Source organism: Glandiceps talaboti, chromosome 15 (assembly GCF_964340395.1).
Source record: "Glandiceps talaboti chromosome 15, keGlaTala1.1, whole genome shotgun sequence".
NCBI classification, from domain to species: domain Eukaryota; kingdom Metazoa; phylum Hemichordata; class Enteropneusta; family Spengelidae; genus Glandiceps; species Glandiceps talaboti.
Window position 1 is genome coordinate 9,791,793 of NC_135563.1, and position 23,192 is coordinate 9,814,984.

Sequence of the window (23,192 nt, forward strand, 5' to 3'; positions counted from 1 at the left end):
ATCTAATTTACATACCCATGGTTCACCCATTTGGATATGGGAATTTCTTTGATAAGCCACCCAAAATATCCTATCAAGTAGTGTGACAATCAGTACACAGTGTCGTGTAACTTTCTCATACACACAACACACATCCATGCATGCACACGCACACGCGCGCACACACACACACACACACACACACACACACACACACACAGACGGACAGACGCTCCATTGTGCCTACAGCACCAGCCCTTCTAAACTTTAAGTTCAGCTGTGCTGACGAGGAGACAGCGCAAAGATGTGTTATGTTATGCCAATTGTTAGGATATAACATATATGACGTTGCAAAACTAAAGTACATGACAGTCATCACTATGGCAACACTATAGTGTCTTTGTACATAAAGGAAAGAAAACTTAACAATGGTGTTGCAAAAAAAAACGCAGCCTTGTCCATCCAACAAGAAAATAATTCTCTTTTCATACAAAAGTACTATGCTTCAAAAAATTGTTAGATTTGATAAGACATTGAATTCAAATATAATTCAGCTATTGTACTCGACTCTTTTCAAAAAAGTTGTTTCAGACTTTGTCAATTTGCAGTAAACGCTGAAGAATGTTTTAAAAATGCCCCCAACACACAAAATTCCATTAAAGTAAATGATATTGCGAAACCATCAGCTTAATATATACAAAGGCCCCTCTCACTTGGCAGTTTTTCGCCTTCCAACTACACGACAGCTATACAGAACATTATTGCAAAATTATGAAAATCATTTTGGCTATTAAAAGTTACAAGGCAAGTCTTTATCACGTGACATTCAAAATTTTTGTAAAAAATTACCTAATTTGTGTATTAACATAAATCATCAGCATTCGAGGGAAATATGGCTGTATGGGTTGTGAATGAAATGGAATATAGTGTACACTAATTGTGTGAATCAGGGTGCAAGCATTTGAGGTTCGTAGAAAGAATGTTTAATGTATAATTACACTTTGACCAGAATGTAATACTCAAGGGCTTTGATTACGTTATGTCATCTTGAACAATCATGGGGGCGCTGTCATTATCTCCAATAATCAAGGAGCACCAAGTAAACTCGTCTCTTTCAAAAGATCCTTGATAATTAGCCTGCATCCTTCATGCTGGTGGATTTCACCTAACATCCCTCTGCCACACACTGGCATATTTACAGTGCTAGCGGTATTCCATTTTCTCTCATGCCACATTTGTGACTAGTATTACCAAGAGCTGATTACACGATTTGAAAATCTCAATGCATGATTGCCCCAATCAGGTTGTTTGTCAGCAGGGTTGTCGTGTCATTTACATAAATACGAGCAACCAGATTTGGCAATTATGTGTCAAGATTTTAAAATCGTGTTATCAGTGCTCGGCAATCATGTGTAGTACGAGAGACAAATGGAATACAGCTAGTGTCGTAAACCGGCTATCAGCAGATACTTTGCCTCATGCTTTCAATAGTTTTCTTTGATGAAGCATCGACCAGAAAACTTATACAAATTCTTACTGGCCTTTAAATTTACCCAGTGTGTCAGATGACGTCAGTGGTCATCACTACTTCATCAGAATCAAAGAGGGTGGAGATGTGTCGTGCCAATCAGAAGGGTTATATTTCCTGATGGACTTGGACACATCTAAGTGGGGTTGAACCCTCGCTGTGTAAGACTATACTCTAAGTTTTGGTTAATACATAAACATTAGCACAAGGTTAAGAGTCTATACGGAGGGACGTTATTCAAAATCCACCGTCAAGGATCTACGCTACTTAATTATCAAAGACATTAGCTGACATTATTTCGACAGACTTCATTTGCTTACACTCAGATTCATAACGTATTTAAGAAAACACAGCTGAGACAAAGTGAGAATGCGATATTTGTTGTCTTTAGCAGCAGCCTAACACCCCCCATCCCATTTAGTATTAGTTTCATCCCACAATATCTGCTGTAAAATCAAAAATAGACAAGTGGAGTGGTAACAAATACGCTAGGATATAACAAAAAAAGAACCACTTAAACATGAAAATCTGATCAAGCTGATAGAATACTGATAGATATACAAATACAAAGAACAAATGTTTTTCAAGAACATAAAGATCCACGCAAGAGTCAACTTTTTTTTCCTCTGCCTCTATATTTACATGAGTATGTTCATTGAATACTGTTGACAATCATGAATAAGAGATTTTACATCTTGTTGCAGATCTCACCAGATATGCAAATAAGCCTTGCAACAACGGTTAGCCTTTCGCCATGGTCATGTGCAATGATGTTGAGTATAATAGTGCTGCTAAGCGTTTGGCACATTCAGCTTGACCACCCTCAAGTGGTTGCTATGGGTGCAATGGCTCACGCGGGATCCCGTGAGATCTGCTGCGAGATGAAAATCGGCTTACTGAAAGAGAATTAAAATGTCAGAACGACAAAATATTTTCTATGACAATTAATGTTGTTTCAATATACTTGTGTATGTTTTGTAGTTTTTGAAGATGAACTTCACAGAAATTAACACCTTCATGTCCTGTTTTGCGGCCACAATACAGCTACGTTTACCAGGCACACAAAAGTTGGCTTTGTGCCTCAGTTTGTACTTAACGTTCATCTAAATAAGTTTTATTTTCGGACTGAAGTATAATTAGATAGCATTCCCCAATATTTTTCTTCGTTCAGCCAAGGAAAATACGAGTGACCCAAGGGGTTCTTGTCACTACGAGTTGCTAGATGAGTAGTGACAACCCTTAGCTCACGAGTATTTTCCAACTGAATGAAGAAAAATATTGTGGAATAATGTAATTATACCATCGCCAGTAATATTTTTTAAAAGATCCGGGAAAGTAATGGCAATTTTGAGCATTTTGACTCATATTCCGTACACTGTAGAACCGTGACTCGGACACACGTTGTCGTGATGATATAGAAGTGCATTGTCGTGACATAGAACGACCAGAGTATATATTCCATATTTTTTGTTGAACCTGGCTCGTGCGTGGTATAATCAAGGTTGCTTTCATTTCAGAAATCATTCTACTGCATTGGAGTTATTTTATGTTGACAAATGAATCCCTGTATTGTGTTTTACATATATGTGAGAAAAGCACATAAATGTACTGTGGCAACACAAAAATGTTCGATCAAAGTTTTACATGCTTTGATAAAGTTTGAGTGTCACAGTTGAATTCAGAAAGCCACATTCAAGTATCAGTCACTCAGTGTGTTTGCTAAGGTTGGGGAACCTCAGTAACAGAAAGGGGGGAATATGGCAAAACTGCCAGTTTCCTATACACTGTACCATGAATTTGATGGGGAACCCGTTAAAATGACGGTGGAACACCCCAACAAAAACACTGGTCACTGCTTCTTTTGTAACTCGTCCTGCACTTATGTTTCCATCATTTAAATGCCATGATATACCTGAACACTGAATAGCGCCCTCTTGCACCACTATTTATCAAAACAGGCTCTGTTGTACTCAACTCTCTACGTCACACCAATAGAGGGCACTATTCACTCAAAAGGTGTTTTTACAAATTCCTTATATCATACTGACATAGGAAGCTACGAATTGGAAAGGTCTCTCTTGTACAAAACTCTGCGCTATACCATTAGAGGGCGCTATTCAGTTGAACGGTCCCTCTTGTACTTAACTTTTTACATCATACCAATAGAGGGCGCTATTCAGTTGAAAGGTCTCTCTTGTACACAACTTAACTTTCGTCATCACACCAAAAGATAGCACTATCCAGTGAAAGGGTTTACTTTTGGGTAGCATACAGAACGGTAGTTGTGTGGCATGAAGATACATGCTAATAACGACATTACCATGTACATGCAGAAGTGCATACACACCATACAAATACACATCACATGCTTAGAACAAAGACAATATGCGTGGTCAACCTTAACAACAAGAAAAGTTGCATCCACTATCAAATAAAAACAAAAAAAAATGATTAAGTACAACTACAGGATCGTTAAAATTGCACATAGTTATGTTTTTTCTGTGAAGTGTACAAAAGTCAAGTCAGATGTATATATATTTTTTTTTTTGCTTTGTTCTGAATGAATGATTGACATGGTAAGTCAGAGGTCAGAGTTCAAAGTTCAAAGTACCTGCATTTCTGTCATCCCTTCATTACCTAGAAGAGAAAAAACATCAATCAGGTCTTTAGTGATGACAAAATCACCCTATCCGTCTGGACGTCCCTATATTTTGGGTTCTGTTCTTTTGTTCTGGGTGACACCGTAAAAGACATTACAACTACAGAACGTGACAATACAAAGTACAAGGGTTCTTGGTCGATGAATGAAATACATGCTGTAACTTAATAATGTGTATTTGAAATATCTCAAGGAAGTCTACTATGTATGAGATGGTTTTTTTTTTTCATTTGCATGTCATACTCCGTTAGTTTTAAATTGCGGAAACAAACAGAAATGCCACGTAAGATCCGTGACGTGTCATGTCTTCTGGAAATCGAACAGAAAAGGCAAGATCTTTTTTTATCATAAAATAAAAATATTAATTTGAACTGTTTCTATGTTACACAAAACAATATAATTTACTTCCTTACTTCCTTCCTTCCTTCCTACATGACCACAATGAAAATTATTCAAATTAATTTCCTAACGATTCCTACGGATAACTGCATAAATCTATGTATTCCTTGAAAAGAAAATTGTATTTACAGATAAAAGATTTAAGTCGTAATCACATGCAATTCAAGTTTTTGAGATGTAACTATCAAATATATTCTCTAATTTGGGTTTTACACCAAGCAAACTTTCCACCTTAACTTCCACTGTTTGAATCCCATGGTCTTAGAGATTATTATCATCTTATCAGTGGCTATGAGGATTAAGAGGGATCATTCTTTTGTTTGGAGCTGGATTTTTTAAATAATCGCTCTATCAGAAAACTGTTCCTCACACCAAAAACTCCTAATCAGACACAGGCCTTGAACATATATACAGATTTCAGAAAAGTGCTCCCATTGGTGGTATTGAGAAAGTATTTGGTTGTTTTTTCTACATAGCAGACATCCTTCAGTACAATGTATACATAATATCGGACTGACTTGTTAGTTTTCAGTTTCAAGATCAGAAGTTGTATTTTTGTGTAAAAAATCAATGTTTTCTTTTTAGCTTCGAGAGAACAAGGGACAGATATACAGGTACTCCAAAATATATTGAAGGTGATAATTCACATGTAAGGTAACAACAAGGTAAAGATACTTTGTAAAGGAATCTGAACTCTCGTATACCCTTCACATGTAAGCGTTTTCCCATTCTCAGCCTTATCTGGTATGAAATCCTTCGTACTGCCTTCGTGGAAGGCTACTAATATAAATAGCTTATGAACAGAAATTAAAATTTTGACATTGAGATGGACTTGACTATCCATATGCCAACCAAGTTGAAATGTGCAATATTTTAATGTTTGAAATTGTAAAGTGTACCCCTCCCCCCTCATAAAATGACTCCCCCTCCCCCCCCCCCCCCCCTTCCATCCATCCAAAGAAAAACACTATTCCGTCCATCTTGCCTTGCTCATTAATTCTTGGACTAAAACGTTTGCTTCCAGAAAATACTACCGGTACTTGGCCGTGAAGAAAGTAGAAAATCGACTCTCCACATCCAACTTATTGAGCGGTAAACGTTTTCACCTTTTTTTTTTTCTATTTACAGCTGTGTGATGTCATTGGCGAGACATTTTCTCCGGCATAACATCAGAGGAGTTTGAAATAAGCATTAACATAATATCCATTTTATGAAAATGAACGAAACAAAAAATTCAAATATAAGAAAGAAAACAAGTATACAATTTACAATTATAGCCAATCAACGACTCCTGGTTTGCGTTTTAATGATCATGAACTTTTACTCTGATCATGCATGAATAAATAATTGAAACACGAAATCTATGTGATCTGTACACGGACTGTACTTTCCACTGAGCTATGTCCTAGCCACAGTTTTAACACGCATACATGTACAATCATCCTGGCACGATTAATCTACCTATGCCCCGAAAGCCACTCATTGTCCTACCACATATTAACTGTCATCTCTAACGAGCCTTTCTTACTAAGTACCTGATTAGAAAACCTAAGAAAAAAAAAGAAAACAAAAACGGAAGAAGAGAGAAAACATAACATAACATAACATAACATAACATAAAATGAATTTCTGGCTCAAAATAGTACAGGCTCATCTTAAAAAAATTCAATACTCGGAAGAATTTTACTTGATCAGTCTTTTGAGTGAAATTTCTTTCAGTTTGATGGTTACAAAGTTCCCCCACTGTGTGGAGCAGTTACTGGTCACGTGGACACATAAGTGTATAGGTGTTGTCGGGAGGTGAACTAGGTTATACCTCCATAGATTGGAGCAAGGACTGTTCATTTGGACACATATGTGTAAGTGCGTGAGGGTGAACGAGATGTACCTCCTTCAAGTTGAGGTGTATTGAGAAAGTCCCAGATGAGGATGGTGTCGTCGTGGGAACTGCTGACAATCTGGAACTCATCAAATTGGAGGCGGAATACTCGTCCTGAATGCTCCTGCAGTAAAGAGGAAAGAATAAAACCCATGTAAGTATCAACTCAAAGATTCACGTTATGAAAATGACACTATTACTACTACTAATAAAAAGTGTTCGTTTTTGCACAGTTACAAAGGCTCTGCTCAAAGCACTTTTACATGTTACCCCTGGCACGGGTCTATAGCAGCATAATGGCCATTCATACTTCCTAAACTCCCTGGGAGCATACAATCTATTGCAGCATCACTAAGCACATAGGATTAAAGCATTCACATTGGAACCTCTATCCTACCAGGATCCCCAATTATACAGCTGGGTTGCTGTCATTGTCGGAACATTTATATCCACCAAGCTGTCCAAATCCCCGTACCATAAGCCATTCCAACCATCGTTAAATGGACGCGGTAAGATGAAACTTTTAACATTGATATTGCTACTAAGTGGAGACATTCATTCAAACCCAGGCCCAAGAGGCAAAACTCCTGCTATTTACCCATGTGGTCTATGCGACCGTCCAGTTACCTGGTCCTGCGAAGGAGCTTGTTGTGACGAATGCAACATATGGCATCATAGATCATGTATAGAACTATGTTCCCATGACTATGAACTTCTACACCGATCGAACGTTCAGTGGCTATGCTGCAAATGTGACAGTATCAACGTCGATAGTTTCACCTTTCGCAGTTATGAATTAAACACATCAAACATGTATGCTCCCTTGTCACATATTGACTCATCTATGGATTCTGTCTTCACACAGTCAGCGTTCAGTCCACTTCATACTAGCAGTCCAACAAACCAGTCATCGAGTAGGCTAAAAACCTCTCCCTTCAAAGTCAGCACCACTCAAAACAGAAACCCATCCTCTATCAACAGAAGAAACTCTAGTAGTACTTATCTCAAAGACCTGCCGCAGAAAACAAACCTAAGAATATTAACTGTTAATTGCAGAAGTATCCATGATAAAAAAGTCGAATTTACTGCAGCAGTAAATTACATCAAACCCGACATAATATGTGGTACTGAATCATGGCTAAAGGGTATCAAACCCGGTAAAGAACCCAAAAAGGATACAATAAAGTCAAGTGAGGTCTTCCCAGAAAATTACGTCGCCTTCAGGAATGATAGAGGAACCCTAGGTGGTGGTGTATTCATTGCTGTACACCAGGATATTGTACCCATAGAGATGGTAGAATTCATCACGGAATGTGAACTTGAATGGGTGAAAATTAAGCTAAAATCAATGAAAGACCTCCTTATTGGCTGTTTTTACATGCCTCACAGGAACTTGAGTGACCTAACAAAACTGAACAATTCTCTACAAAAAATCAATAACTCAAACAACTCAAAACATGTGATTTTGTCAGGAGATTTCAATTGCCCTGACATAAACTGGGATACTGCTTCAGTAAATGTGAAAGCACCAAACCGAGATGTTCATCAAGTTCTAATTGACATTGCTTCAGAACACCACCTGACACAGATTCATGAGTCACCAACCCGGGAGACAAATATGCTCGACCTGGTATTTACGAGCAATCCTTCCCTCATCAAATCATCCACTAATGTCCCAGGAATATCTGACCACGACATGGTCATTACAGACACCGACATCAGACCAATGTACAACAAACCTAAACCAAGAAAATGTTATCAATATTCCAAAGCAAACTGGGATGCCATCAAAAAGGACATGTCAGATCTCTCACATAAGATATTAAACAAAACATCTGCCAGTGCCATAAACCAGAACGCAACACCTGTTGTAGTACAGTCATTGTGGGATATATTTAAATCTGGTATTGCAACAGCAGTAGATCAGCATATCCCCTCAACAATGCGGAAACCAAGATATTCGGTTCCCTGGTTTAACAAGTCACTGAAACGTATGGTAAGGAAAAAGGCCAGGCTTTATAAGCAGGCAAAGACAACAAACAAGTGGTCAAACTACAAATTTTACCAAAAACAGTGTAAACAAGAATTCAGAAAGGCTGAAAAAGATCATGTAAATAGTATCATAAAACAGGGCTTAGACCAAAACAACACCAAACCATTTTGGAAGTACGTTAAATCCAAACGCCAGGATAATATTGGAATAGCACCCCTCAAACAAAAAGGTCAGCTAATAAATGATAGCAAAGGAAAGGCAGATATCCTGATTGAACAATTCAAATCTGTGTTTACAAAGTCCTCATCAACAGATGCCATGCCGACAATTAGAAAAGTAAAGAAACTAAAACCATTGGAACAGTTAACAATTGATAACAAAGGAGTGGAAAAATTATTAAAAACAATAAATCCATCGAAGGCATCAGGTCCAGATTTAATACCAAATCTTGTGTTACGCGACTGCGCTGAACAACTCGCACCAGGACTAACAAAAATATTCCAAATTTCAGTTGACTCAGGATCCCTACCAGACGACTGGCTTACAGCAAACATTGCCCCAGTGTTTAAAAAAGGGGATAAACACTTACCAGAAAACTACAGGCCGATTTCATTAACATCCATTACAAGTAAACTCCTTGAACACATAATTTGCCGACATATTCTTCAACACTTGGAAAGAAACCACATACTGTCATCACTAAACCATGGTTTTAGGTCAGGTTTTTCTTGTGAAACCCAATTAGTTGTAACTCTCCATGATTTCATGAAATCTTTCGATCAGAACATCCAAACAGACATTGCTATATTGGATTTTTCCAAGGCATTCGACACGGTCCCTCACAAAAAGCTTCTCTATAAGTTAAACAACTATGGCATCCATGGATCTATCCACTCGTGGATTACATCTTTCCTCACAAAACGTTACATGAGAGCAGTAGTGGAAGGGGAATACTCAGACCTAGTTACCGTTGATTCCGGAGTCCCCCAGGGCACTGTACTTGGGCCGTTACTATTCTTGTGCCACATAAATGACTTACCTGAGTGTGTCAAATCAAATGTTAGACTCTTTGCTGACGACTGCCTATTGTATAGACAGATCAAGACCTATCAGGATCACTTCACTCTGCAAAGAGACTTAGATCAACTGGAAATATGGGCCACCACTTGGGGGATGCGCTTTAATGCCAAAAAGTGCTACATCATGTCTCTTCGAAATAAATCTTCTCATTTCTATACACTGAGTAACTACATATTGCAGCAGGTCACACAAAATCCTTATCTTGGTCTCACTTTGTCAGAGGACATGAAATGGACTCCACATATTGCAAATATCACAAAGAAAGCAAACTCTACATTGGGGTTTCTGAGAAGAAACCTTCGTCATTGTACGCAGTCATGTAAGAAAACAGCTTACATCTCACTAGTAAGATCCATGCTAGAATATGGTTCAGTGGTTTGGGACCCTTACTTACATAAAAACATTGACCGACTCGAACAGGTACAGCGCAGAGCAGCACGTTTCATCACAGGGAACTACAGGAGTAGGGACGAAGGGTGTGTCACCAAAATGGTAAAAAGCCTCGAACTTACATCACTCCAGGATAGACGCACAGCAAACAGGCTAATTTTTCTATACAGGGTGGTTGAGGGCCTAGTACCAGCAATTCAACCAGCGGACTATCTTAAACCCATAAGACCCAAAAGATCTATAAAAGCTAGGAAATTTGCCGACTGTATCTCAGCTAACATTGTTGAACAAAGAGTTACTAACAACTCAAAGTGCTTTGAAATTGACAATTGTAAAACTGCTCAATACAAACAGTCATTCTTTGTAAAAACACTAGTAGACTGGAACCATCTGGACAATAGTACTGTGTGCGCTAAATCTTGTGACGCCTTTAAAATGGCAGTCACTGTCAAAAACCATTCTGACTAAATACTCTCCCCCGGTGTGTTATTCCTTACCCAGGACCTACACCGTAACTATACAGATACAGATACAGATACAGACTGAGGCACAATAGTGGTTCAAATCTTACCCAAGGACTTTAGCCATTCATATACAAATGGCGACGAGGTGCAAACCTGCAACCTGCAGTTTCTAAGCCGGTCACTTTAACCATTCCACCATCATGACTCCACTACTTTTCTGTGTTTTACCATATTTGAATACCACAGGTACGTACAACCCAAGAAAATGAAGTTTTATATGAACATTACTCCACATATATGCCTGCCTACCCAGATTACAAATAAATTGGCCAACCTGATGTTGTTCTGTCAACAAGGTAAAAACCTAGTAAGAATTTGAAACCTTCCAACTTTTAAGACCATCCAGTTTACTTTTTTCCATTTTTCCATACCACACAAGTACATTTTGAAAGTGAAGGGTCTAGATCATATGCATAGATACTCACTACTAACGTCCTTAAGCACAGTGTGCCTGCTGGGGCTCTTGGATCGAGTGCTGCTTGCAGATCCCATACCTTGATTTTGCTATGGATGAAACATTATAAACATGAAATGAAACAAGAGGTAGAAACAAGACACATAGGAGCTTTAACAATATAATAACAGCTAACAGATCTTTTAAGTACTTTTGAGGGTTCTTGTTTTAAAAACCAGCTGAAAAACTAACAAAAGCAATCTTATTACTCGCCATATATTATGGTTACCTACCTTGTCGTTGTTTTTGAAAGCAGCATCTCAAGAGGGCGCCCCACAAGGAAAAATGAGGGCTAAAATCATACGACAGTAAATCAAGCAGTCTACAAAATATGGCTAAACGAACTTCATGAATTCAACCTAGGAAAGGATGACTTTTATTTGCAGTTACGGTATACTCAACTTTTGGTTCAAAGGCTGCTACTGAACAGCACTCCTAGTGGCTAAACTACACAATCCTTTTGTCTTTCCAATAACCGGAATATTGCATCTTTGACATGACATATTATCACACATGGTAAAACGAACATGTGAAATATTTCACTCAAATCAGAAACAGTGTAACATACCCATCATAAGCACCACTGACAATTCTCTTGTTATCAAATCGGATACATCGAACAAGTTCCTCATGGCCTTCAAGGACCCTTAGGCAAGCACCACATTCAATATCCCATAACCTGCAGAGAACAAATCAGTTTTCAACTTTCAATTAACTTTTTGGGGGGGGGTTTATTGACAAAACTGAAGTTTACATTTGGGTCTGCACCACACAACAGTTTATGCAGATGGGATCAAAACTGAACAGTTGGAGTACAGATTCAACCTTAACCATCCAACTTTATTTTCTTACCAATTAACATGGACACGTGGGAGTGCAAATTTTCCATTATCTAACACCAGAGAAAAAGAATGCAGAACAGTAGACTTAACCATGGAAAAATTCATTTTTTGTACCATGGCTAGGGGTTAATTATGTCTCAAGCTTAGGGCTAGGAACGTGGTGAGATACCAACCTTATAGTGTTGTCTGACGACCCACTGACAACAAGTCTGTCTCTATACTGTAGACATGCGATTCCTCTCCTGTGGCCATTCAGTGTTCGAACAAACTCACACGTCGAAGTACTCCACACCTGCAAAATACAGTTACTTTCAAATCAACGGAACAAACACAAGATAATGTAAACTACCACATATGTTTGAAAAATTCTTTTGATCCCATTGTGAGCAATAATGATTTAATTAATATAATAATAGCAATAATAATAATTAATGAATAATAAATTTAATTTAAAAATAATTTAGAATAATAATTCTATAATTATTAAGAATTATTTCCTTTGAGACACAGAGTTGCTAGATAACCAGGCTCATTGTTTTTTAATCAACGGAATTTCAAATATATTGTAATATAAACAAACAAACGCAAACAAACAAACGCAAACAGGATTTAATCGTCATATCTCAATTTTCAAAATTTTTGTATGTGGTCAACTCTGATGACCCTAATGAAGTCAATTACAGGAATCAATTTAACCCCGCAAAGAAGTTCATTAACCCTAATCCTACCGCAGACGTTACCTTTTTCATGAACTTGACCTGAACAGGTTTACGGTAATCAAATGTTTGATCACAATTAAACTTACATCACATTGACATTCTTCAAATAGATCAAAGTCAACAGCTTCTCATGCATGGTCACCTGCGATGACCCCTATCTTTCTGGCAATATTACACATCACGTTTGAAACACACTTACAGATGCCATATCATAATTGATATGCATAATATACACAACAGTATGGACTCACTTTGATGGTTCTATCGCCAGACGCTGATACGATGTACTTGTCATCAAAGTCTACCACATTGACAGCAGCCCTATGACCAACTAGTACCCTTCGTAGGTTGATGTCTGTCGGTGACTGCATATCCCACACAGCTATTGAACGGTCCTATAAAGACAAAATGAGATCGTTTCATATCATTACAGGGTTTTTGGAATACAAAATATTGCCAATAAAGACTGCATATTCCATACAGATATCAAACAGTCCTGGATCGAGAAACATGATTATTTCATAAAAGCTATCATTGTGTGCCTTTGGAATACAAAATACAACCAATATAATAGTGGCGACATATCCAATACAGATATTGAACAGTCCAGCGCCCTCACACAACCAATATTAGAAAGCATAGTTCAAAGGTGGCACAAAAAATATATGCGGATTTTCCAACAGACAAGCATGGCTACCTCTGTGATTTTGTAGACTTTATACATATTAGTATCACACGTACCTTTGAACACGTAACCATCATGCCGTCATTAAATCTAAGATGAAGAACAGCTTCACAGTGATGTATAAGTGTATTCACCATTTCAGCTGTGTGAACATTCCATACCCTGTTGGCAAAACAAAATGGTTTAATATTCATCCGACAGCTTGTACATCAACAACTATTTCAGTATTTTTTTTCAGGGCAGTAAGTAGGTAAAACTTACATGAGAGCCAAAGTCATTTTACCAGGGTTCCCCACTAAAGTTATATTTACAATGTATGGGAACTATGCCAGTTTTATCAAATTTACCCTTGTCTGTTACCGGGGTTCCCACACTTTACCAAAACCAGTGTATTTAGTGTGGTTTGCAAAACCTTCAAATCACTAACACACAAGTGCTTTCACACAAGTCTTCACAGCATGGGGAGGGAAGGGTGGGGGTGGGGTGGGGGCAGGGGTGGGGCAGAGGTGGGGGTGGGGGAACGCTCCCACGACATCTACCAATTTACATGAGAATCTGAATCACTAATCAGTTCTAAATCATAATACAGATAAATAAAGTCAAATGGCTTTACCTAGAGGAAAAGAAAATATGGTTACATGCCTGAATCCCAGACTGGCAAATTTTTGTCCATAATTCATGCAAGAAACTACATGGCATGTATTTCCTGCTTGTAGGAAACAGCCAATATGAAACATTTTCTTGAAAGGACCATGTCAGATTAGGATGATACTTTGGGTAAGAAAAACAGTTTGTGTAGAAGAGGTATCGAAAGTTGGTCAAAGAAAAAAAAATTATCGATCTCATCCTTAAATGTTCATTGATAAGATACCACTAATGTGTGAACCTGAGACTGAATCATGATCCTCTACAGTGCGCCCTCTAGTGGTAGCCAATTTTTGTTGTGGGTCAGTATGATAAAAACTGTCATTTCATGTGAGTCATCACATATATAGGAAGAGATAGGGGCACACCAAATTTTGGTCCGTCACTAGAAATTGTGTACGTCAGTGGCACGTCATATTGGCTTAGACTCAGAGGGCATACTGATCCTACATAAGCAATTTTGTTGATCGTTTCTATAAAAAATATACCCAACATTGCGAGTGTCTTGTGTATACTTTAAATTCAGTATCATTCAAGAAAACTAATCAGACATTTTAAATGTCGACAGAAAAAGATGATAATCTCGTAACTGACCTAACAGTGGAATCACTGGATCCGGTGATGATGACATTTTCATCATACTGTAAACATAATACTGATCCTGTATGGCCGGTCAATACTTGCACACATTCCAACGTGTTTCGGTCCCAGATCTGAAAGTGCAAAAACACAATTGTAATCATACTGTAAACATAATATTAATCCTGTATGGTTAAAATATGGTCAGTTAGACAGAGTTAACAACTTAAACCATTGTCTGTTTGGTCTATGATATCAAATCATGGTTGTTTCAATTGTATCTAATTATTCCCTACGACCATAGTGTAATTTCTAAAGCATGGTCAAACATTATTAACCATGGCCACACATTCATTGGGCCATGATTGTCCCATACAGCTGAACCATGGTTAACAATGGTCGTTTCAAATCCGTCCGACCATGGTAAAATTTCTCAGCCATGGTCAAACACATTCATTGGACCATACCATACTAATCTCGTCAACCACATCCTGTCTATGGTGTAATTTCACAAGCATGGACAAACGTGTTTAAAGATAGCACCACACTCACTGAACCACAGTCTACCATGACAAGCAACCATGCAAGGTCAACAATTATTCACCATGGCTGAACCACAATCAAGGACAGTACCTAAATGTTGTCGTAACAAGTACTACATCTTGCTGACATCCCAACTCACCTTTATTGTATTATCTCTGAGACCACTAACAATCTTGGAGTCGTCATATTGTAAACAGTAAACACCTTTGCTATTTTCACTTCTGCACATTATTCTTTGAAGTGTATGCCTGCCACACCTCCAATTTGTTTCAATTGTCTATAACAAAGATATAAAAAATGTCAGTATTTTCATGTGAATGATTGAACCTCCCCCTTACCCGAGCACAAAAACCCCCAAAACAATGGTGCCAATGGTATTGCAGCAAAACTGACATGATAAATTTCTCTCGCCACCGTTCTTTTTCCTAAGTTTTAGACAACCTTTTTACATACAAAATAACTTTGCATATTGCATTTTTCAACTTACCTCTATGTCTTGAATTATCTTGGGATAAAGTCTTCTGAAAAAGTCATTATTTGGTTGTATTTCCCCTGGTTTTGGACGGAACAAATACTGACCCCTGATGAGAAAGAAAATGACCCATTATATCTCCTGCTACAAAATAAGCTATTATATATCAAGAGCTATTGTGTGACAACTGTTGTAAGTTGACCCACTCACTCAGACATGCACAGTGGTTGTTTATCTCAACCTTCCGTTATCTATATGTGGTTTTCCTGATAATTTCCTAGTTGAGTCACCAGCAACAGACCAAACAGACCAACAAAACTGGGGAGAAGTCTTTTGAATCCCAATGGCTTTGACAATGGCTACCTGATCTTGAATTTATAACTAGACATCTAAGACACATACCCTATTAAACATCTAAACTAGCTCACCAGATTTATGAAGGGTATGAAAATCAATACAAAACTGTAGCTGAAACATACAACTTGGCTAATTATGATTCAAGCCCTAGTGTCGTATATCCTAGTCTGGATGCCAACATGGCATCAAATCATCTCTAAAAGAGATTTTAAGATTCAATGAAAGATAGCAGTACACTACATATAACCAAAATATGGCATATCGGTATTCAGACTTAACTGAGATCAAAATAAGCAAGTCTGAAAACACAATCGAGTGGTGTCCTCTGAGGAAGCATTTGTAGAAGCATTCCGATTTCTTCCATATATACATATATAGCAATCTATACAAATAACTGTTTGTACTTACCAACCCCGCCTTTCTGACAGACCCCGCCATAATGTATCTGTTATCACCATTCTTTCTATGAGTTTTTTCCAGAGCATACCATCTTGGATGACCCTGTACCATTCTTTACAAACTAATTCAGCTGCACACAAGGACTTGGCATCCAAGTATGACAAGATATTTTCTGCTACGTGGTCTAAACCTTTTTCTGAATTTGAAAAATAGATTGAATGTTTTTAATGTCAACAATCATACTGCTCAAAGGGCTTTTCTACACAATGAATGACATTATTAAAAAAAATAAACAAACAAAGAGAAGGCAAAATGAGTAAATAATCATCCTGAAAAATTACGCGCAAAATCACTTTTTTTTTCTTTAAACAGTTCAACAAATTATAGTAAACATGAAATTGAATGAAAGAATTTACAGGTGTCAGTTAGTTTTAGTGTCCTCAAACTAAAAAAACAAAGATTTTTTATTGTGGGTAAAACTGATCAGAATTGGTCCACTAGTGATTCAACCATACATGTAGTATGGGATTGGGAAACTCCAAGTAACTTGATGAGTCACCCAGAAATTGTTGTGAGTCAGTGGCATGTCAAAATGGCTTAGAGGGCAGGGCATATTGGTCAACTTATAGAGCAGGTGAAATGCTGGAAAAGTTAGCTGTTCCTACATGGAATTTTGAATCAGTTCGATGTCAAATCTAAAGTTCTCCTGTCCCCATATCTATGAAACTGGTTTGAGCCGATTTAGTTGAATCAAGGGGGTCAAAGTAAATCGGTTCAAAACTGATGCAAAAGTAAAAGTGAATCAATTCAAATCCATTGCTCAGTTTTCTTGTGGGGATAGAAACTTGTTGTTTCAGTTGGTTTCAAATCAATCCAAGAGTGGACGTGGCTATTCCATTTCATCAGTCTAAATGAAACCCTAGTGTTTACAACTAATAATATTTCTTTCCATGTGTACAACAATTTCAACAATGTCAGTCCCTTATTTAGTAAATGTGGTCACAAGGATGTAAACAAATTAGTTCAATCTATCCATTCCCACATCAACAATTTTTGTTTGAGGTATTTTGAAAATATGCCCAGAGAATTTCTAGAGGATACAAGTCAACTTCACTACTTCTACACACTAAATATTTCTTTCTTTTTTTAAAGCTACAGTGCCTACTAAAGTGAACTGTTTTCCAAAACTATTTTCTGATCTGTGCATACTTCTCCAGTTATGTGTATGCAAAAGGTAGAAAATTACGTGCTCAGCAGTAAAGTCCAGAAATATGAGACCCATAAATAATATAAGTATCTGTCGATTTTGTCCACACTGTTTGCATTTCTACAACAAGTATTTGTCTGTGTACCCCAGACATACAGAGTCTATGTGTGTGTAGTCCCATGTTTTCGATTGTACAAGGATTATCTGTTCTAGTAAATTATTATAGGTGTAAGACATCAACATAAACACAGAAGACTCCTTAGCTTGCTGGCCCAACAGAAAGTGATGTACACATATCATCACTGGACTGCGATTGTTCAGGTAAGTCAGAAATACCACTTTCGTTGCATCTCAGAAGTATATCAATTTGTTGAACGCAATGTACACCATATTACGACTTCAAATTATAGAAAACCATATAAAAACTGGTAGTTTCTTTGAGAATGACAAGGCTCTATACTCAGAGTACTTGGTTATCTCTATTTAAATAATTTGTCCGTTACTATTGTACATTGAATCTGAAAGTATGATTTTTTATATCCTAGGTGATGAACAACTGACATTATTATTAAAGTTTGTTATTCTTGTTGCTAAGCATTATATATTTCAAAGTTTAGAAAACACCCAGATTTTGATGCATACAAAAAATACTTGCAGAATACTTAGAATGTAGAGTTTCATACTGTAGTTAGAAAATGTAAAGTAGATGCACATATTAAGAAATGGACAGTTCTTGAAATTGATAACTTTAATATGAAATTTTAAATCTGTTAAATTTCCATTTATGAAAAAGATATGTATCTTATCTTTGTATTAAGTCCAATAAAAATGTTATTAAATATAAAAAAGTCAGATTTGTTTAATTGACAGATGACTCCAAAATTAATAACATTAGATAGATAGATACATACATAAATAAATAAATAAATAAATAAATAAATAAATAAATAAATGAATACATAACAGACTGTCAATATGTACCACTTCAATCACTCAGTATAAAAGTATTTTAAACAAAAGACAAAGTATTTAGACTAGACTTACATGTTTGTAAACGATATATATCTAAAATAACTTATTCAATATTTGTCATTCCAATACAGCTAAGGGTGATCCTATTTTATTTTGTTTGCTTCTCGTTACTTTTTCATAGCAACTATGGGTCGGTCAGTCGGTCGATTTAAAAAAAAAAAAAAATTGAAAAGAATCATTTTCTTCATGTTTCTCTGCCTCTCTTCTTCCCCCTTTCAATCTTCTTTTTGTTGGATTCCTGGTAACAAGTCCTTTCTCAGTTTCTCTACACAATTGGCATGTTGTTAGCACAGAGAGATTGCTACTCCTCTAAAAACGCTCCCCCCTACTTGAATAACTTCGGTCATGAAAGAAATGCTTTGTTTGTGAACATGCGAAATCGTCGTCAAAATATCAGTGTGGGAATTTTTTTTTTTTTTTATGTCTGAGCTGAAAATTTGGGTTGGTCATGTAATGAGAAACAGGGCAAAAGATAGGGTGGTCACCCTAATAGAGATATTTCATAAACATTGTGGCTCTGACCCTTCAATATTTAGAATGCAAACAGTGAAACCTATACTATAAAATAGATATTATGCAGACAGAGACACAATAAAACTATCCATATGTCACTTTGTGTGTGTCTGTACCATACATGTAAATATGGAAGGATGCCTGTATAGTGTTATAATTATTATTAATATCCTTTTTCTACTTTGTTGATATATCACAAAATAACCCTTGAGCTACAAGAAATCTCTTCATCTGGCTTGCCATCGTACATTGAAACAATTTTATAATTACAGCTGTGGGCAGTGTCACGGGATCACAGCATAAAAAGAATATCATTGAGCAAGATGAATTTTAATATGTAAAGGTAGCCGAAACACAACCAATATCAATCAAATGAAGGGTCTAAGCTAATATGAAAGGCAGTGTGCCCGCTAAGGCAATCGATGCAGGGCTTGAAAGCAGTAGTCTTGGGTACATACTAATCATTGTATCTAGACTACCAGATTTACAGGGTAGTAGTCTGTTAGACCAATGGAAATCACAAGAAAATTACAGTTGAGACAGTTCACTTGGCTATCAGAATCTGACTACTCTGTAGTGTGCAGAAGTAACTGTAATTTTTTGAGTCCTGTGGTATGTCACTGGCGCATAGCATTTTCAAATAACACAACAAAATTTTGTATCTCAATCTCTTACTACATGTATGTGGTGACTCATAACAAAACCCATTTTGTCTCATTTTGACCCAAAACACAGAATTTTGTCTGTCAGGAGAGGGTGCACTGGTAAAAGGTAATGATTGCTATTGGTGTGCTCCTCATTGCAGTTCAGTGTCTTTCATGACCTGTTTACGATGTATCAGTTTTTAAATCTTTTGTACAGATATTTTGTAGTTAGATAACCCTTTCAGAAACATGTATTGACCAATTATACATACTTATCAATGCAGTGTCAAAAGCCTGCATCAGTTTCACTTTGTCTGTGGTTTTGTCTGTCACGATTTGAGAGCCCTGCATATATTTACAGTATAAGAGCACATACATGTTATCACCCATTTCATGTTAGTGTTCACTGACTGTTTGATACAACCAGATATCAACAAGAAACTGCACATACTACACTTTAAGATAACAAGATTGTGATTTCTTGCCACATTTTGTCTAAATGAAATAAACCATTTAAACTTACTGCAACTAGACACAGACATGCAGGCACCTATGTTTTGATGTCTGTGTCTGCATGGTGGCACATTAGTTCATTTCATGATTTAGACAAAATGTTGCAAAAAATTTATTCATTCAATCTTACTATCTTAAAGTGTAGCATGTACAGTTTCTTATTGGTTTCTGCATGGTTGTATGAAACAACGCCAGTTAACACTAACATGAAATGAGCAGTACAAATGTATATGCAAAATCAGAAGTTTTTAGTAACTTTCTCTTTATCTATACATAAATATTTTTCAATTTATGACATAAAAGGCCGAGATTTTAATAACTTTTGATGAAGACAAACAAAGTGACACAGACACGTGTCTACTATAATGCGAGATCTTTGTGCAAGATTTTAAAATTGTAAAACACAAATAGCACTGCAGTGCAAGTGGTAAACCTCAATAAATGCCATTACAAATGAAGACACGGACATGGGTAAACCAATCCATCATATGTGGACAGAGCACTGACAATATGGCTAAACATTTCTGGAAGTGATAAATCTTTTCTGTTCTTGTATTTATTTCTTTTGATTTGAGATAAGAACAGCCTGTCCAACATTAGATGCATGGTGGAGATTAGTGTGCCCTCTATTAAGCCAATATGCCGTGCCACTGACGCACACAATTTCTAGTGACGCACCAAAATTTGGTGTTCTCCTATCTATTACTATGTGGTGACTCACAAGAAATGTCAATTTTTCTCATGTTGACATGTAACAATAACATTTGGCTACTATTAGAGGACACACTGATGGAGAAGTAAAATGCAACGATCGATTGTGAAAAAGATCCATCTCAGACTAGTACATTTGAGTCATTCGGAATCAATAAACACACAGACACACACACGATTCTCAACCCAGTATTACTTTTTACACACTAGTTTTGTGGGACAGGGTACATGTAGTGTGTTCTATCTATTCTATGTAATAATACTAACATATTGGATGTTTGGTTCTGTTGATTCTTCTTATTCCAATGTTGATGTTTGTAATAACTTGACTTTCAAGGACTGAACTAATAACGTTTTATTTCCTATGCTGGTACATTTGCTGGTGTTTACATCACCTGGCCATTAAAAGCAAGGTGATGATTACAATTATCCACGGTAATTGCTCCTAATTACTCACTAACTATTGTTTAGGATTGAACTTGTCAACAGAGTTGACCACAAATGTCTAGACATGTAAAGTACCGGTAGTGTGACTATTCTATTTAGTATCTTGACTTGGGTGTCAAAACTGACAAAAGAACTCGGCTGCAATTTACCAGCAGTGGTTCAATGCAACATATTATGTGTTGTGAGTATTACACCTATCATTTGCTAAAAACCTAAGAGCTTTCTCTTCTTTTACGTTGTCAATCCAAAAGCAGATTATGCATAATCACAATTTTGTAACAAAACAATGGCATGGGAAAATTTTAACAGTGGTGAACAGCATGTGATTACATACATAATGGACGTTCCTGTACTTGTCCATTCAGCGAAGAGATTTCTGTTTTCACACACCTGACTCATTAGAACTCTGACTACATCATAAATGTACTACACAGTAGTAATTTCCATAGAATTTATTTCAAACTGTTTTCAGATTAATAATGAACACACCCTGTTTTTACTGTCATATGAGAACACTGATGCATTATTTCAGGAAAGTTTATGAAACATGCACTGAACCCTTCCTGACAAAATGATAAATTAACTGAAAGTCTGTAAAAACAGTAATCTGGCAGTGTATATTCTTGTCACCACAGGTCAACATAGTGGGTAGCCAAAGAGATATATATGTAAAAAGTATTTCAACAGCAAGGTGGAATGACTGATAGATTGACTTGTACACTACTGTACATGAGGCGATAACTAATTAAGTCGCCAACCACTGCCTTCGCTCCATCTCACCTGGGGCACTGAAAACGTGCCAAAGATAATGTTGACAGAGTTGTGAACTTACTTGGTAATGCTGTTATAAAGTCTCTCTGGAGCATGGGTTTCAGGAAAGAATTGATATGTCCATGCTGGTAATGGCACATATGTGATATTAATTGTTCTACAAATTCAATTTGTTCATTTTCCTTCCATTGGTCAAAATATTTCACACAGATATCTTTCTCTTGTTCATAATTCGGTGAGGGTTCCTTGTTACTTTTGATGAGCCGAATGGGAGTCGGCGTTGTCTGTAAGTGAAAACGAGATATGAATTGAATGTTAATGTAGGAATATTTTTAACTACATATGCTAGCTCATTGCCAGTCCACAAAATGAAAAAAGATAAATGTGGAAAAATTACCCGTTTTCATGTAAAAACTACCAGTACCATAGACCCTACTGTACACAAAACATAATTTTACCAGCGCATGCTGAATTTTGTCCATGCTAAACTGCTGGTCTAGAATAAACTTGAGCGAGGGCTCGAATAAAAATACAAGTTTTCTATAAAAAGTCGTGTACGTCAAAAATAGGTTAATCACGCTAAAAACAGATAACTTTGGAACATCTACATGTATTAGGAAAGTACAGATGGTTTGTGGTAGCAATTGTTACGCCAAGTGTATAATGCTGCACATTTTTTGAGTTAAAATTCTAAACCATTTCTGCAAATGAAAATGGGTTTGATCTTCCAGACTAAGGGTTCTAATATGTATAATTTCAGTAAAATATTTGAGCTTTTAACTTTGTAAAGCACTCTTGTGGCAAAAGAGTTTGCTTTTCTACAGTGTTTTATCATTCATGTACATACATAAATTTAATAACATGTTTGTTACTTTCACTTTTGATTTGATACTTTACATATTTTGTAGCTTTTTCCTTGACATCCGCCTGTCTGTGTATCTTTTACCGTTTTGAAATATATTTTTCTACTTTTATCATTTTTGCTAACATGCTTGAGGGCCTCAACAGAAAGTGTTTCATTTTTCTAAGTTAGAACTCACTGTAACACTTACTAGAGCTACTTCAAATGACTATATATTTTTTTAAATCATTATTCAGTGGGTTTTTTTACCTAACTTTTGATTCAAATCAACTGAAGACAAAATTTTATTTTACTGTCAATTCATCTCTAATGGTTAAAGGGTCTTTGAGCAGACATCTGCTATATTTCAATATTGGGGATAAAATA

The 23,192-nt window shown here is 36.7% G+C and overlaps 1 protein-coding gene across 3 annotated transcripts in view; it reads right to left on the bottom strand.

The window, feature by feature from the left end:
• The window catches only part of LOC144446405 (F-box/WD repeat-containing protein 1A-like), a 24,531-nt gene continuing 1,339 nt past the window's right edge, over nt 1-23,192 (bottom strand). Inside the window, exons 2-13 of one of the 3 annotated variants that reach the window (XM_078136161.1) lie at nt 22,026-22,248; nt 16,136-16,322; nt 15,386-15,479; nt 15,038-15,175; nt 14,371-14,489; nt 13,188-13,293; nt 12,698-12,841; nt 11,901-12,019; nt 11,454-11,564; nt 10,857-10,935; nt 6,454-6,571; nt 1-4,144 (exon numbers count right to left, since the gene is read on the bottom strand). In XM_078136161.1, the coding sequence (XP_077992287.1) occupies nt 4,110-4,144; nt 6,454-6,571; nt 10,857-10,935; nt 11,454-11,564; nt 11,901-12,019; nt 12,698-12,841; nt 13,188-13,293; nt 14,371-14,489; nt 15,038-15,175; nt 15,386-15,479; nt 16,136-16,322; nt 22,026-22,248 (1,473 nt within the window). In that variant the 3' untranslated portion in view covers nt 1-4,109. Of the gene's footprint in view, nt 4,145-5,518; nt 6,572-10,856; nt 10,936-11,453; nt 11,565-11,900; nt 12,020-12,697; nt 12,842-13,187; nt 13,294-14,370; nt 14,490-15,037; nt 15,176-15,385; nt 15,480-16,135; nt 16,323-22,025; nt 22,249-23,192 lie in introns of those variants that run through there. The other 2 variants (XM_078136160.1, XM_078136159.1) reach the window with 2 other exon arrangements.